The sequence below is a fragment of the Dromiciops gliroides genome, chromosome 4 (assembly GCF_019393635.1).
Source record: "Dromiciops gliroides isolate mDroGli1 chromosome 4, mDroGli1.pri, whole genome shotgun sequence".
Taxonomy (NCBI): Eukaryota; Metazoa; Chordata; class Mammalia; order Microbiotheria; family Microbiotheriidae; genus Dromiciops; species Dromiciops gliroides.
In genome coordinates, this window is record NC_057864.1 from 185,567,737 (window position 1) to 185,586,091 (window position 18,355).

At 36.6% G+C, this 18,355-nt stretch overlaps 1 protein-coding gene across 1 annotated transcript in view; it reads left to right on the forward strand.

Annotated features, from left to right (window-relative positions):
- The window catches only part of NPEPPS (aminopeptidase puromycin sensitive), a 90,243-nt gene that overhangs the window by 38,326 nt on the left and 33,562 nt on the right, over positions 1–18,355 (forward strand). Inside the window, 9 exon segments of the mRNA XM_044002896.1 lie at positions 919–1,026; positions 2,114–2,314; positions 2,942–3,038; positions 3,150–3,183; positions 4,223–4,337; positions 6,837–7,001; positions 11,866–11,970; positions 12,885–12,945; positions 17,322–17,431. Coding sequence (XP_043858831.1) covers positions 919–1,026; positions 2,114–2,314; positions 2,942–3,038; positions 3,150–3,183; positions 4,223–4,337; positions 6,837–7,001; positions 11,866–11,970; positions 12,885–12,945; positions 17,322–17,431 — 996 coding nt within the window.

Consider the following 18,355-nt stretch of genomic DNA (forward strand, 5'->3'; position numbering starts at 1 on the left):
TGCTTAAAACTGGGCTGAGACTTTTGGGACGTTCTGTACAGCTGCATTTACAAGAAGGAAAAAAAAAACCAGATAGATACTGAACTGACTCTCTAGTATTTGGATTTATTATTGGACCATCTAAAGAATGAAGATTATTTGCTGTGTTATAGGAAATGTTGCTTACAGCTCTTAGATTTTGGCTTTGTCTGAAATAGATCTACTTTTTTTTTCCTTTATGAAAGATTCAGGGGGCAGCTAGGTGGCGCAGTGGATAGAACACCGGTCCTGGAGTCAGGAGTACCTGAGTTCAAATCCGGCCTCAGACACTTAACACTTACTAGCTGTGTGACCCTGGGCAAGTCACTTAACCCCAATTGCCTCACCCAAAAAAAAAAAAAGAAAGAAAGATTCAGTTCTTTGGTTTGGATTTTTTTGGTATTGTTTTAGCTTTTTATCTTTTTTTTAAGAGAATATAATTTGTGTGAACTAGTCAAGAAGTATATTTCTTTTTATTCATCAGGAGATATGTATCCCATAGCAGTATTTATCATTCCTACTTTTTTTTGTGGTAAAGAATGAAGCACATCAAGATGTCTAGAATTCAGTTCTAAGAGCCAGATAAGTTGAAGAAAACTAGTCCATTGGACACTTCAAAACAATGACTGCTCTGCATTTCAAAAAGTCTTTCTATTCCTTAGCTTCATAACTGTTTCATATTTTTTTTAAATAAGGGAGTTGACTTTTCTTCTTGTTGTACCTAGCCTTATATACTTAGTTATAATAGTGGTTATTATCTTGGGGTGAACATTATTGGTAAAGCTGTTTGTAAATGGTTTAATGTCTTGTGATGAAAGCAGAATTATAAATTATTGTATTGCTGTTTGTGATTTCTTCATGAAATTCCGATTTGCTAATTAATTTTTTTTTTCCTTTCAGGCTACTGATGCCCGGAGGGCATTTCCTTGCTGGGATGAGCCTGCTATCAAAGCAACATTTGACATCTCATTGGTTGTCCCTAAGGACAGAGTAGCTTTATCAAACATGGTATGTATGTGTAAATAAGTAGTTTGAAATTTTTAACAAGCTGTTAGAAGTTGGTTTACTGATTTAACTCTTTCTTAAATGCTTTTATTTGAATTTACTGTCTATAATTTTGGAAAGAAATATCTTCTTAGAGTACAATTAAATGCAAGTAGCTAAGCAAGAATAAAATTAGAACTAAAATTTTTTATTATCTGGTGGAAGAAAGTAGTTTGCCCTTTTTGTCAATAAGCTGCAAAATTTATATTTATGTTATAGAGGGAAGTTGTATTGGTAGTTAACCATATCTTAGAATCATATTTCCATATAACCAGGCCTAATCATATTCATAAATAAAACTGCAGTCTACATATATGAGTATTTGAAGAACTACCATGGCTAGTGACATTACAAGTAGACAGAGTTAGAGGCAGTCATGAAAATGATTCCAGTAACACTTGAAAGACACCACTGTTCAGAAACCTCCAAACAGACCTCTCCCACCCTGACTGTGGGCAATTTGAAATTGCATAATTTTGTTCCTTCTTTGTCAGCTAATTAAAGAGAGAATATCCCAGGAAAAGTGAGTTTTACCTAATCTTTCCTTAGACCTGATTTTGTTGATATAAGCAGGAAGAAAAGTACCTGAGTTGGGGGAAGTGGCATAAAATTGGTTGGGGCCTTCACAGGCAAACTTTCGTCAGTTTCCCAAACTGTTTGATGTTGGATCCTTGGTTAAGAAAGGCTTTTATTTTTAAAAAATGTATTTGTAACTTAGACATAGTATATCATTCTCCAATGAGCAAATAATTTCTTTATATTCATCTGCTCCCAGTATCTTTTATAATATAAATCTTCCTCAGACAAGCTATATTTTGATCGCTAACAACCAAGTATAAATGAGTTAGAGAGCTTTCATTACTGGATTGGGGAAGTCAGGACACTGTGTAATAGAACTGGGCCTATTGTGGATGGGAATTGATAAGGGTGCTGAATGGGAAAGAAGGGCCTGAAGAAAAGCTTCTTGAATTTTGCAGTTTTACTTTTGTAGAGTGGCTGTGCTCATCAGTGACTAATATATGTATATCTTTCTTTTTCTGCTATTTGAAAGAATGTAATTGACCGGAAACCATACCCTGATGATGAAAATTTGGTTGAAGTAAAGTTTGCCCGCACGCCTGTCATGTCAACATACTTGGTGGCATTTGTTGTGGGAGAATATGACTTTGTTGAGACGAGGTCAAAAGATGGTGTGTGTGTTCGCGTTTATACACCTGTTGGCAAAGCAGAACAAGGAAAATTTGCATTAGAGGTAAATATATTTGATGGAGATCCATATTGGAGAGTTTGTATTCCTAATGGATCATTTTATAATTTATAGTATCAAGTAAAAATTTGTTGTGTTTGTGGTTTTGTTGCCGTTGGGATAATAGGAAATCTGAACTTGGTCTTAAATTGTTGTTTTACAGCATGTAAATTAAAATAATCCAAGTTTAGGATAAAAAGAGATATTGGGGGGGGCGGCTAGGTGGCGCAGTGGATAGAGCACCAGCCCTGTATTCAGGAGGACCTGAGTTCAAATCCAGCCTCAGACACTTAACACTTACTAGCTGTGTGACCCTGGGCAAGTCACTTACCCCCAATTACTCTAAAACCCCCCCCCCCCAAAAAAAAAAGGATAGTGACTTTTTATTCAGGGACAGGCAGATAATGGTGTAGTTATAACTTTAATGCTGTCATTTATTGACTAGAATTTAGATGACTATATACTTTTTTGTAAATCTGGAGATTTGGATATCCTTTTGGAGATGGTGTTTTTTGCATTTAGAAACTTGATATATCTAGCGTAGTTTCAGATTTCCCTTGTGATTTATTTGCCAATTATAATCAGAAGCTTTATCAGACCTATCCTTGTGTTCTTTTTTTTTTTTTTTTGTAGGTTGCTGCTAAAACTCTACCTTTTTATAAGGACTACTTCAATGTTCCTTATCCTCTACCCAAAATTGATCTTATTGCTATTGCAGACTTTGCAGCTGGTAAAGTAAATTTCATTTTATTGCTGAATTGTAATGCTCTTTGAATTAATACTGTAAGAGATTAGAATGTATTATAAATATCCATAATTTTTTTGTGTTTATTTTATAAAGGTGCCATGGAGAACTGGGGCCTTGTTACTTATAGGTATGTTAACAGTATATTGTCTTGCCTTACCATTGCTTTCCTAGTTTTCATATATAAGGACTGCTGCTGTTGGGCTTCATCCTTTGTGAATATTAAGCAATTACAAAGTAGTAGAAAAGGCTTGAATCATTTTTTTTTTAATGCCCCTGGAGTGCATTTCAGAAAAACATATTAGCACTTCAAGCCTAGTATGCAAAGTTAGAAGATTTTAACATGAGCACTAGTAGAATTTTTCATATGATTCTTCTTCATCATACCTTTCATTTTAATTGATGTATAATCTCCCCATAATAATTCTGTAGTTATTTCTTCAGCATTGAAAACTAGCCCCAGGTGTCTATTCTAGCTAGGTTTTTACATCTGTTACCACAATACAAACATTAGGTTTTTAAAGCACTGTGTGTGGGGTCAGCTAGGTGGCGCAGTGGATAAAGCACTGGCCCTGGATTCAGGAGGACCTGAGTTCAAATCCGGCCTCAGACACTTGACACTAGCTGTGTGACCCTGGGCAAGTCACTTAATCCCCATTGCCCCACCACACCAAAAAAAAATAAATAAAATAAAAATAAAGCACTGTGTGTAACAAGTTCCCAGCCTCCATTTTCAGTTGCCTGCTCAGATGAACTACATTTCAAACAGTCAGCTCAGTGTTTTTGTTTGTTTTTTTGTTTGTTTATGTGGAATGCATTTTTCTCTTTTCCATTTTTAGAGAAACATAAGATCTTCCTTATCTACTAGATGAAATTCCATGATTTTAGACAGCCTCATATTTTACCTTTAGAGTGAGAGGATGCCTTTCTGGTTAAGTCTTTGATCTTTTATAAATACTCAGGTTCTATTAAGATCAAATCTAATTGGATTTTTTTTTCTGTCCTTACATTGCATACAATGGAATAATGTTTTCCTTGTAGGTTTCTGGAATTGAATCTGATATTTTTATGTACTATTTTGCAGGAAACTTTTTTCACTGTATTTTTCTATTACTACTTTGTTTTTTCTTGCTGTATTAATCAGCTTGCTTTTTTCTCTTTAAACATAGGGAGACTGCATTGCTTATTGATCCAAAAAACTCCTGTTCTTCATCCCGCCAGTGGGTTGCTCTGGTTGTGGGACATGAACTCGCCCATCAATGGTTTGGAAATCTTGTTACTATGGTATCTAATATTTTTAAGTGTTTTCAATATATTTACCTTCATCCTGCTACTGCTGCACATCCTCTTGACTACACAGCATTTCTGGGGTTGGCTGGAGTATTGTGCACAAGGAAATAATTAGGTGATGGAGAGGAATTATTTTAAAAGGTCTACCTTGAAGTGAATTTCAGAATTGTATTGGTTGGGTGTTTTTGAATATTATTTGTTCAGCAGGAAAGGTGTTAAGCTTGTTTTCATATTTATAAGTGTTTCATTGACTAAATATCCTTCAGTTATACGTAAGTATTAAGTTGCTATAATAAGACAGGGTTCTGTTCAGGTACCAAGCTAAACAGCGATTTTGATGCTGGGTGGAGTTTCTTGGGGTCACTTATAACATTTGAAATAATTTTTATGAGTCCGTTTTGTTTTTATATTAGTAATTTCTGGATATGGAGTTTCTTGGGGTCACTTTTTAAAACATTTGAAATAATTTTTGAGTCCCTTTTATTTTCACATTACAGTCATTTCTGGATTATAATCTCTGTTGTGTCCCTGTGTCTCTCTTCCCTCCCCACCCCACCAAAGTGGGAATCAAATCAAAGAGAAAATGGTGTAGCTGAAAGGTGTTTATAAATTCCCACACTGTAATACTGAAAACCTTGTTTACTAGATTTCTTCAGTGAATAGTCCCTGTCCTTCAGACTTAGTCTGCCACTCTTCTCTCACCCCCTAAACAAATACTATTTATGGAAGCCAACTGTGTTAGAGGTTGGGAAGTAGATTGCTGTGCCAGAAGCGCACAGTATTTAATAAACGAACTAGAAGTAACACTGCAGTGAAAGGATTTGGAGATTCTGGAGCCAGCCAAATTCCCTAACTTTGGTATTCAGGCTGCCAAAGAGCAGAACATGACTTGGATGGAGCTTGGGTCCATATGTCACAACAAAGAAAAGAAAGGAATTTATCAAACCAGCATAGTATATTTGAGCTTTCTAAAGAAAGCCTACCTTTTTACTTAATCAAAATAAATCCCTCTGATAATAACTGCATTCCTAAAATGTTATTTTGAGGGGGGAAAGTTCTCTTTGAAATGTAATTCAGTGTAAAAGTGGTATTCTCATCCTTGAAAGTTGAGAGGTATGCAGAAGTATCCTTCAGTAAAATTGGGTTAGCTGTTTCTTTCTAAACAAAGAATGTTTTTGCACAGCTTTCAGAATAGGGTGTGAGTTGCGGCTTCTTTCCCTCCACCAGTAGAGTGTGTGTTTCACATTTTAAGATAACTTCAGTTCTCCCAATCATGAATGCTAATTCTTTAATACCATTAAAGTTAATTTAACTGAATCCCATTGCATACAGATTGGAGAAAAACTTTGTACTAGTTTATAATCTTAATGGACTAAACAGCATGAAATATTTATGACTAGTGTCCACCTCCAGCTTATAAAATGAATTTTTTTTTTTAGTGAGGCAATTGGGGTTAAGTGACTTGCCCAGGGTCACACAGCTAGTAAGTGTTAAGTGTCTGAGGCCAGATTTGAACTCAGGTACTCCTGAATCCAGGGCCGGTGCTTATCTGTGCCACCTAGCCGCCCCTAAAATGAATATTTTTAAAATGTGATTTGGGAATTTGAAAGTAAAGTTGCAAGGCATTTTGCTTTTCATAGTCTCATTAATCCCTTGGAATTTATTCTGCATTTGTCTTATCAGACATAACGAAAACTGCATCAGAATATTTTCTTTTAAAAATTAATTGAGGGGCAGCTAGATGGCGCAGTGGATAGAGCACCGGCCCTGGAGTCAGCAGTACCTGAGTTCAAATCTGGCCTCAGACACTTAACACTTACTGGTTGTGTGACCCTGGGCAAGTCACTTAACCCCAATTGCCTCACAAAAACAAAAAAAAAAACAACAACAAAAAATTAATTGAGAGTTGATTTTATTCAGGATACAGTTTCATGGAGAATTTCAAAGAACTCTCACACTCCTATTACCATCCTACTGATTGCTCATGTCCTTCATTGTAGTTCATTTAACCTTTCCTAGATACTTACATTATGATTGACAATAGTTATTTTCTGCAAACATGGGGAGGTTCTTTTACATCGCCTTATTTTTCTCTCAGTACCTCTGTTCTCTTTGCAGAGAACTTCTGGTATAATCTCTACATAGACGTTCTCATTTTTGATCTCTTTGACATCTTAACCATTACCCACCTCCTTTTTCACATGTTTCTTTTTCCTACACATTGTAATATAGTGAAAGCTAGCCAAAGTGGCTAGTGTTATTTGAGAGATACCCTTACTAAACTTCCAAGTTCTGTTCCATATGGTTATGCTAGGCTTCCTTTTTTATGAAACTTCAACTTCCTCCAAAGAAATGGACTACTTAACAGATGTTTTGAGTTGCTTTTGGAATTCATTAAATTGCTAGTGTTGGGGCACAGGCTGAGTGAAATGTTTTATAAATTAGTTGAATAGATATTTTCTTAAAATGCTTTTGAACTTTTATTTTTTAAAGGAATGGTGGACTCATCTTTGGCTAAATGAAGGCTTTGCCTCTTGGATCGAGTATTTGTGTGTAGACCATTGCTTCCCAGAATATGATATCTGGACTCAATTTGTTTCTGCTGATTATACCCGAGCCCAGGAGCTTGATGCTTTAGATAATAGTCATCCTATTGAAGTAAGTAAAGTAAACTACTCTTTCCCACTTTTAGCCTTAAAAATAAAGCTATCTCACTTTTTAGTGATGTTATACAGAAAATGTTCTTGAAGAGAAAAGGATAGCATTGTTTACTTTTATCTGCTGTATCTGATGTTTTCAATCTTTAAAAATCTACTAAGGCTAACTTCTAATATAGGTTATTTTTAAAGTAGACTGGAAATTTGTTTGATCTTGGTATATGTAAATTTGTAGTAAAATATTATACACCCTTTGGGGCACTCAGTAAGTACTTGTAATATTAGTAAATACACTCAGTAAATATAAGTAAATACTTGTAAACTACACAAGTTTGACTGGCTTTAGGGATTTGTCACCCTTACATTATGTTTTAAGAACATTCATCAATCAGACATCTGTTTCTGGGTAGAGATGAGTAGACAAAGAAAGCAGCAGACTATAGAAAGCTTTTTTGGGGGAAAAGTAAACCAGAATACCTAAGAAGATAATAACAAAATCAAAGCTCCAATGTCTAAAACTTAAAAGAAAAGTATGAATTGGTCTCAGGCCATAGAAACACTCAAAAGGAATTTTGAAGAGAAAGTAGGAGAAATAGAAGGAAGATTTTGAGAGGTGGGGGAAAGAATGGAAAGAGAAATGAGAGTGACACAGGAGAGTCATGAGGAAAAAGTCAAATGGAAAAGGAGGTACAAAAGCTCTCTGAAGAAAATAATTGCCTAAGAATTATGATTGTGGGGCAGCTAGGTGGCGCAGTGGATAGAGCACCAGCCCTGGAGTCAGGAGTACCTGAGTTCAGGTCCGGCCTCAGACACTTAACACTTACTAGCTGTGTGACCCTGGGCAAGTCACTTAACCCCAATTGCCTCACTAAAAAAAAAAAAAAAAGAATTATGATTGAACAAAGGGAAGCTAGTGACTTTATGAGAAACCAAGACATTGATTTTTTTTTATTGGAAATTGCTTTATTCTAAGTAGATTGGTTTGAGTACCATTTTTTTCCCCGTTACATGTAAAGATAGTTCTCAACTTTTGTTTATACAAGCTCTCCAATTTCAGATTTTTTCTCCCTCCCTCCCCCCTCCCCTAGACAGCAGGCAGTCTGATATAGGTTTTTATATATATATATATATATATAATAACATTAAACTTATTTCTGCATTAGTCATGTTATAAGAGAAAAATCAGAGCAATGACGACAAACCTCAAAATAGATAAACATCAGCACCAAAAACAAAAGAAATAGTATGGTTCATTCAGCATCTACTCCACAATTTTTTTTTTTTTCCTGGATTTGGAGATCCTCTTCTGTACCATTGCATTGGTGAGAAGAATCTAGTCCATCACAGTAGGTCAACACACAATGTTGATGATACTGTGTACAATGTTCTTCTGGTTCTGCTCATCTCACTCATCAGCCCACGCGAGACCCTCCAGGTTTCTCTGAAATTCTCCTGCTCATCGTTTCTTACAGCACAATAGTATTCCATTGTATGCATATACCACAACTTGTCCAGCCATTCCCCAGTTGATGGGCATCCCCTCAACTTCCAATTCCTTGCCGCCACTACATAAAGAGCAGCTATAGGGGCGGCTAGGTGGTACAGTGGATAAAGCACCGGCCCTGGAGTCAGGAGGACCTGAGTTCAAATCCGGTCTCAGACACTTAACACTTACTAGCTGTGTGACCCTGGGCAAGTCACTTAACCCCAATTGCCTCACTTAAAAAAAAAAAAGAGCAGCTATAAATATTTTTGTACATGTGGGTCCCTTTCCCCTTTCCATGATTTCTTTGGGCAAAAGACCCAAAAGTGGTATTGCTGGGTCAAAGGGTATGCACAGCTTTATTGCCCTTTGGGCATAATTCCAAATTAGTCTCCAGAATGGTTGGATCAGTTCACAGCTCCACCAACAATGCATTAGTGTTCCAATTTTTCCACAGCTTCTCCAACATTTATTGTTTTCCTTTTTTGTCATTTTATCCAATCTGATAGGTGTCAGGTGGTACCTCAGAATTGTTTTAATTTGCATCTCTCTAATCATTAGAGATTTAGAGCATTTTTTCATATGGGAATAGATAGCTTTGGGAGAAACCAAGACATTGTAAAGCAAATCGAAATGAATTAAAAAAATAGAGGGTGATATGAAATATCTCCTTGGAAGAACAGCTGACCTGGAAAATAGATCCAGGAGAAATATTTTGAAAATCGTTGGACTACCTGAAAACGATGATCAAAATAAGAGTTTAGGGGCAGCTAGATGGCGCAGTGGATAAAACACCAGCCCTGGATTCAGGAGTACCTGAGTTCAAATACGGCCTCAGACACTTACCACTTATTAGCTGTGTGACCCTGGGCAAGTCACTTAACTCCAATTGCCTCACTTCCCCCCCCACCCTCCCCCCACAAAAAGTCAAAATAAGAGTTTAGACATCATCCTTCAAGAAATTGTCAGGGAAACTTGCCCTGATGTTCTAGAAGTAGAAGATAGAATAGAAATTGTAAGAATCCACCAATCACCTCCTGAAAGAAATCCCAAAAGGAAAATTTCCAGGAATATTATAGCCAAATTCCAGAGCTCCCAGGTCAAGGAGAAAATATTGCAAGCAGCTAGAAAAAAGGAATTAAAATACTGTGGAGCTCCAATAAGGCTAAAACAAGATCTAGCAGCATCTACATTAAAGGACTGGAGGGCATGGAATATGATATTCCAGAGGGCAAAGGAACTGGGATTGCAGCCAAGAATCACCTACCCAGCAAAACTGCATATAATCTTTCAGGGAAAAAAATGGGACATCAGTGAAAAAGAGGACTTTGTTGATGAAAAGTCCTGAACTGAATAGAAAATTTGACTTTCAAATATAAGACCCTAGAGAAGCATAAAAAGGTAAACAGGAAAAGGAAATCATGAGGGATATTAAAAGAATAAACTTTGCATTCCTACATGGGAAGATAATACTGCTAACTCATACGAACTTTCTCAGTATTAGGGCAGCTAAAAGGAATATACTTAGCTGCCCCCAGCAGATTTGAATTGGATACAAATAAAAATTTCACGTGTAAAAAAAAAAGAACATTCATGAAGGGGGCAGCTAGGTGGTACAGTGGATAAAGCACTAGCCCTGGAGGACCTGAGTTCAAATCTGGCATTAGACATTTGACCCTTATTAGCTGTGTGTGACCCTGGGCAAGTCACTTAACCCCAGTTGCCTCACCAAAAAAAACCCACACCACCCAACATTCATGAAAAGTAAATTAATGGAAAATGGAAGAAAGTGTGTATCAAATCTTTAAATAGGGGAAGAATTCATGACAAAGGAAGACATAGAGAGGTCCTCAAGGGGTAGAATGGATAATTTTGATAAAATATAAAGGTTTTTTGAGCAAACAAAACAAATGCAGCTGAAATTAGAAGAAAACCAAGAAATTGGGGAAGGGGGAAATCTTTGTAGCAAGTTTTCATTTCTAGGATATATTGAGAACTGAGTCAAATTTTCACAAATAAAAACCCAATTGATAAATGATCAAGGACTATGAATTGGAAATTTTCAGAGGAAGAAATCCAAGCCATCAGTAGCCATATGAAAAATGCTCCAGATAACAAAAAATTAGAGGTATGCAAATTAAAACAATTTTGAGGTGCTATCTCATACTCCTCAGATTGTCTTAGATGACAAAAATAGGTAAATAACAAATACTGGAAGGAGATGTAGGAAAACAGGTACATTAATGCACTATTGTTGGAACTGTAAGCTAGTTCAACCAATATGGAAAGCAATTAGGGACTATGTACAAAAAGCTGTTAAACTGTATGTGCCTTTGACCTATCAATGCTGCTCCTAAATCTATACCCAAAAGAAATCAAGGGCTAATATGTACAAAAATATATCTGCACTTTATGTGTTAGCAAAAAATTAGAAACTGAGGGGAATGCCTAATACTATTGTTCTAGAATAAATGATGAGGGGGATAGTTTCTGAAAAATCTGGGAAGACTTAGAGGAATTGATTCAAGGTAGAGTGAGCAGAACTGTGACAACAATTTATACAGTAAAAACAGTATTGTAAAGATAATGAAATTTGAAAGATTTAATAACTGATCAGCACAATGACTGACCAAAATTCCAAAGAACTCCATTCAAACATACTATCCACTTTCAGATAGAAAACTGATAGACTGGCAAAGAGTCCAGAATGAAGCATGTTTCCTTTTCTTTCCTTTCTTCTTTTAGATATGGGTAATGTGGGAATTTGTTTTGTATGGCTATTCATATTTGTAATGGGTTTTGTTTTTCTTACTTTCTCAGGGAGTTAGAGGAGAGGGGAAAGAGAGAGAATTTAGAACTGAAAATAAAATAAATTGAATTTAAAAAAAGAACTTCTATGAAAAGATTAACTCAGTCTAGCTATTTCTGTTGCCCTTAAAATTCTTGATTGTCATTTTCTTTATCTTAGTTAACTTATTTGAAAAAATATCAACTTCTAAAAATGAGTGTCTTTCACATCAAAAATGAGAGCCATTGACATCCCTGATCATGTTACATAGCTATATAGGTCATCATTCTTAGTATGAGAAACTAAATGAAACCTGTTGACTTAGGGTTCCTCCATTACACTCCCATCTACCCCCAGCTTTTTTTATTCCACATAGTGATGTTAGGTTGATTTTGTTTTGTGAGAGAATAATGAACAAAAGGAGATAAGGTTAATCATTCTGCCTTATTAGTATGCTACTTAAAATTTGTTGCAGGTCAGTAACATGTAATGGGTATTCAGAAATCTCTTGTGGGATATAAAGGTTTTCAGGAAAGTAATTTAATTTTTTAGTCTTTCTACTTTAATAACCTTGAATCATACCATATTTGCCAGGTCAGTGTGGGCCATCCTTCCGAAGTTGATGAGATATTTGATGCTATATCCTATAGCAAAGGGGCATCTGTCATCAGAATGTTGCATGACTACATTGGGGATAAGGTAAAAAAAAACAAAACAAAACACAAAACAATCTTCTACCGTTTATGGTAAAGTTTATTGTGAGGCATTACTTTATGTTTATGAAGAAATGTGTTAGCCTTAGAAATAAGTTCTCTATTTGGATTAAATTTCTAATAGCTAAATAAGTTCTTATTTATAGAAAAGTTACCAGGTTTTAGTTTGTACTTAGTTTTTGTTTACCTTGACTGTCATGTAAAAAGGGAATTAGATGTGGAAAATGATCTTTCATACAAATGTATGAATTTGACAAACAACTATTTTCATATAAAAAGAACAGTAGAAAGAGGGCTTGTATCTAAAACCTTGAGTCTTGGGGGAGCTGGGAGACACAGTAGATAAAACATGGGCCCTGGAGTCAGGAGAACCTTTCACATGTGGTCTCAGATACTTGACACTTACCAGCTGTGTGACCCTGGGCAAGTCACCTAACTGCAATTGCCTGGAACAAGAGTAGCTCATTTTTAAAAAATTATGTGTTAAATTTAACAATATTGCAAACACAGCCCTACTTGTCTTTGTCCTTTTCTAAATTTCTTATTGCTTTCTTTTATATATTTCTTAGTGTTTACTGATTATTTTTTTTTAGTTTCTTCTGGGAAAGGTTTTGTTTTTAACAGTTACAAATATTGGTGGAAGAGGAATGTTTGGAATATATGTGTTCTCGAGTAGCAGGCAAAAAGATTAAGAAGGAAGAACCATTGACATTTAAATTGTTCAGTTCTAACTTTGAAAATAACCCATTACTTTCAAGTACCAAAATATAGAAACAAATTGAAATAAAAAGCAATAGTGAAATATTTGTTTCACTCTGCTAAGTGAGACTCTTGATGTGGAAATGGGCACAAATCTGACATGGTGACCAAATTCTCTTTTTAAAAATTATATGTTTTTAGGACTTTAAGAAAGGAATGAACATATACTTAACCAAGTTCCAACAGAAGAATGCAGCCACAGGTAATCTTTAATATTTCATCAGTATGAAAAGAAAAGAAGGTTTAAATTTTATATTCAGGAACCCTTTGATGTGATACACTAACAACAGTTTCACTGTTCTCTCACATGCCCAGTTTTCGGTTTAGATTAGTGTATGGTATGGTATGGTATGAAAGATTTAATAACCGATCAGCACAATGACTGACCAAAATTCCAAAGAACTCCATTCAAACATACTATCCACTTTCAGATAGAAAACTGATAGTGAATTTCCTTTTGCAAGTAGTGAGTTTCAGTGGATCAGAGGTCATTGTCATCCACTCTTCTGATCACTTTGCAATGTTTTCTGTCATTTTAATTATTTGAAGGTGCTATATTTACCTGAAGCAGAACACCCTAGGCCATTGTCCAGATTCTGGAACTTTTGTCCTGCTTGTTAGACAACTGTTAGATAATTGACCATTAAATCATCTGGAAGTTTCTATTCGTAAAAATGATTATGTGGGATTGTGGATTTAAATGAGGTAATTTCAATGTATTCTTGGTAGGTATTGCTTGAATAGGAAAGAGGAAGACGTGGAGTTTTAAGTTCTTCAGTATACAATAAATGTTTTTAAAAACAGGAAAGGATGTGGAAGTCAAATGCAGATAGATCACTTAGAATACCAAAATTCCAATGTAACCATGGCATAGTTTAGTTGTAAGATTAATTTGATAGCCTTTGTATTGAAATTAGTAAATTATAATTTTCTTTTGGTGTACTTTTCCTAATATACTTTTCAGTTTTTTATATGTTAAAGTCCGTATTAAGTCTGAGATGGATTTGGTGGGGTAGGGGGTGGATTGGAGAGAAATTGGAATATGGATAAACCTTCCAACAAGCAGCTGAGATTAAGGGTATGGTGTTGAGTTTACATTGTTGAAAAGTAGACAGAAAAAGCTCTGGTGACCTAGGTGACTGACCTGTTATCTGTTCTAATCAGTAAACATTTATTAATAAACACCTGCTATGTGCCAGGGACTGTGCTAAGCTTTGGGAATACAATAAAAAAGAAAGACAGCCCCTGCCCTCAAATATCTTACAATCCAAAAGAGGAAACAACACTGGAGGGCAGGAGAAGGGGTGGGGTTCGGGGAGGGGAAAGGAACACAAGGGAGTATCTGGCAAGGGGAGTCTTTGTTCCATGAAGTTAAAACCAGGCAAAGCCGCAGGTACAGAGCAGAGCGACAGTGTAAAACCTGTATGTCAATAAAAGCAAGCTTTTACCACACTTGTTTGAATTTTAAATCTTTTTTTTAAGTTGTTTATACACTTTTCTAGCCTCTTTCTTGACTGGGCTTTATGTTAATGTTGGTCTCTGCTCACTTCTTGGGGGAATGTATGGCTTTAGCTTCTGTCTTTTATGTCCTTCTGTTGCTTTCACAGCTCAGTCTGGGGGCCTGTAAGTTTTTGGCCTCCCAGAGTGATGTGATCTAGGGAGAGGTCTATTCACTGCTACTCCATTACTCCATGAACCCCCCTCTCCACGCCCCCCCCCCCAAGTTTTTATAAACTATTGCTAGTCTTCGTTAACCCTCAGGGAGGTTCTTCATGTTCATAGTGACCGAACTTGCTGGCTTCCCCTTGATTTTGGTTGGCTCCCCTGGTTTATTCTACTATATATAGACTTACTTATGGGGCTAAAGGTTAGAAGTGAGTTCTCACTTGGCTCTTGAGTTTAGAGCCTCACAACAATATCTCTGATACTTGTTCTAAGCTTTTTACACAGGCAGGGGCTCCTGCTCCCTCATTATTATGACCATTTCTCTCTGCCCTGGAACTATGACCTGGCACTGGATAAATGGACAGTAGAGCTATTAGATGGCATCCATTCCTGTTCCCAAGGCTTGTACAGGGGTCCTCTGACATCTCTGCCCAGGTCTTCAGTACCTTAAGTGTCCATGGGTGCTTGGCTGCTCACCACCACTGCACTGCTCTCCTGGCTAGTTCCCATCCCGACGTCTGTAGACCTCTTTATCTTATCTTAAGCTGCCCTAAGCTGGAAAGAATGACTCACTGTGACTTTTTCTTGCTTTTTCCAATGAATATTCAGTTTGGTACATTTTCTAGGTTGTTGTGGAAGGAGGTGTACCTCTTGAGGTGGGCAAAATTGCTGGCTCTCATTTCACCATTTTGACTCTGCTCCTCATTACAATCTTGAGTGAGCACAGAGTATCTTTTTTTAATCATAAAAAGTATTTTATTATTTTTCAATTACATGTAAAGATCATTTTCAACATTTGTTTTTATAAGATTTTGAGTTGCAAATTATTCTCTTCCCTCCTCCCTTCCCAAGAGAGAAATCAGTCTGATATAGGTTATATAGAACATGGAGTATTTCTGGGGTAGAAGGTCTCTTAGTTTTGTGATCTAGGCATATATGTCTTACAAATTACAATTTGCTTATCATGGCTAAAGTTCGCCAGTTGACTGTCTACCAACTGGGCAGATTATACCTGTGTTAATAGCTAGTGTAACAGCTTGACAGATTGTAAAGTTAATTGTCTGTTTCCATTAAAGTATATTATTAACACATCACACTGGCATGTAATAAGCCTAGCAGAGTGATCAATTGTAGGGTTATTTAACATTTTATTCTCAAAGCTAATTTTTTTTTTCAGGGCAATGAGTGACTTACCCAGGGTCACATAGCTAGTTCAAAGCTAATTTTTAAAAGCAGTGCTATCATTTGCCAAATGCTTTCCTAGCCTTCCTACTTTAAGACTGGCCTTTCTTCCTGGCTGAAATTCTTTTTTTTTTTTTTTTTTTAGTGAGGCAATTGGGGTTAAGTGACTTGCCCAGGGTCACACAGCTAGTAAGTGTTAAGTGTCTGAGGCCGGATTTGAACTCAGGTACTCCTGACTCCAGGACCGGTGTTCTATCCACTGCGCCACCTAGCTGCCCCCTGAATCTTTCATAAAGGAAAAAAAGTCTAAGGCTGGATTTGAACTCAGGTACTCCTGACTCCAGGACCGGTGTTCTATCCACTGCGCCACCTAGCTGCCCCCTGAATCTTTCATAAAGGAAAAAAAGTCTAAGGCTGGATTTGAACTCAGGTACTCCTGACTCCAGGGCCGGTGACACTGGGCCTGCTAGCTGCCCCCTGGCTGAAATTCTTGAAGGGAGCTTTCACTTGTTCTTTGTTCTATTCTTAAGCCTCTTAGAACTGCTAAAACTGATCTCTCAAAGGTTACCAGTGACCTCTTTATCAGGCCTCATCCTCCTTAACCCCACTCATTGTGCATCTTTCTGAAACATTCTTCTCTTATTGCTTCTGTGGGGAAAAGCACCTCTGCATTCCTTTGATCACTTTGGTTGTAGATCACTCTGATGTCCCTTCTAGCTCTAACCCAGAAGTTTTAACTTCTTTAGCCAGATATTCTAAGTTCCTGTGCTCTACCTTTTCAACTTTATGACTCATTATTTGCCTCTGAGTACCATGGTTAAACTAAATCAGGCCCTTCACTATTTAATTAACACATTCTCTTCCCTCTGAGCCAGGCATTTATTAAGTACCTACTACATCCCTTGAACTGCTGTAAGTGCTGAGGATGCAAAAACAAAATCATCCTGCCTCTCTCCCCATCCCTTCAATTTCTACTTGGTTTTGGAGGCCCAACTTAAATGTTTAACTCCTCCAGAAGCCTTCCATAATTATCCCCTTCCTCTTAAGGTAATTTCTTCTTTTTCTGAACTCTCTAAGCACTTGATACTTATTAGTGTACACTTTTACATTCTATCTTATATTATCATTATTTGTGAACATATTATCTCCTTTGCTTACTGGGGTATACTATTCGTCATTGTATTTCCCAAGCTTAGTACAATCTTGAAGACATTATATAGGTGCTTAATACATTAATACATATCTCTTTCTTTGAATTCATGAAGGTAGGTAAATAAATGAACTATCAGGCTGAAAGAAAGAGTATTCAAAACAGGTACAACTTACTAATTTGCCACTTAATTAATTTTAACTACTTTCCATTTGTAAATGGAACAGTTAGTTCTCTCATTGCCATTTGTTTTGGTGTTTGACAATGAATAATTTTTAGTTGAAACAAAATATCTTTATTACAGATATTGGCACAAGAAAGTATTAACTGAGCTTAGGCCCCTATAATAAAATGAAAACAAGACTAATTAAATATATTGTCACATCATAGTGATATTGATAGCTTAATCAAAGCTTAACCACTTAACTTAAATGATTAGTTTTTATAATAGAATTCAGTCTAAGAGGAACCAAATAATATCTAAAATCTTTGTGATGGAGCATGAAGATTTAATTTCCGATCTGTTTCACATAAAGAATCCTAGAGATCTTGAATTTTCATTGTTTCCATTTCTTTTGCAGAGGACCTTTGGGAAAGTTTAGAAAATGCCAGTGGTAAACCTATTGCAGCTGTGATGAGTACATGGACCAAACAAATGGGGTTTCCACTCATTTATGTGGAAGCAGAACAGGTAAATTGACAATCCAGTATCATATATTATTCTATGTAAGAGCAAACTCAGTAGAATGTTAGCTGACTACTTATAAGTTTCTAGATGATAACTAAGCCCTGTCTGTTTTTAGATTCTTTTCTTTGATTTATATACTTAGCAAATCTATATTTCACTGGGATTGCTATTTGATATTGGTTGGGTGACAGTATGGTTAGAATGTATTATGTGGTATCTTGGAGGCACTTCACTGAATTCAAGGAGTGACACTGAAGTTTTAGTTAACCTCCAACAGAACTGTGAAAATGGTGCATCTATCCTTAATATCTGTTAAAACAGAGTTCCAGTTTCTTTCATGTAGGATTTCACCTCTGCCCTTCCCTCTCCCCCAGTGCATTCCCCTCACCCCTCAATTTTTTTTTTTTTACGGGACTATGAGGGTTAAGTGACTTGCCCAGGGTCACACAACTGGTACATGTCAAGTGTCTGAGGCCGGATTTGAACTCAGGTACTCCTGAATCCAGGGCTGGTGCTTTATCCACTGCGCCACCTAGCTGCCCCCACCCCTCAATTTAACCCTGAAGATGTCATCATGGGGTAGTTAGCACTCTGGACACGGGGATCCCAGCCAAAACCCGTCCTCAGACACAAGACAGTTACCCACTGCACAACCCCAGGTATATCCCCCAACTCCAATTTTTTATGGTTCTCTAGGGTCTCATGTTTGAAAGTCACATTTGCCATTCAGTTCAGGTCTTTTCATCATAAATACCTGAAAGTCCTCTTTTTCGTTAAAGTCCCATTTTTTCCTCTGAAAGATTATGCTCAGTTTTGCTGGGTAAGTGATTCTCGGTTGTAATCCCAATTCCTTTGCCCTCTGGAATATCATATTCCATACCCTCCAGTCCTTTAATGTAGGAGCTCCTAGATCTTGTGCTATCCTGA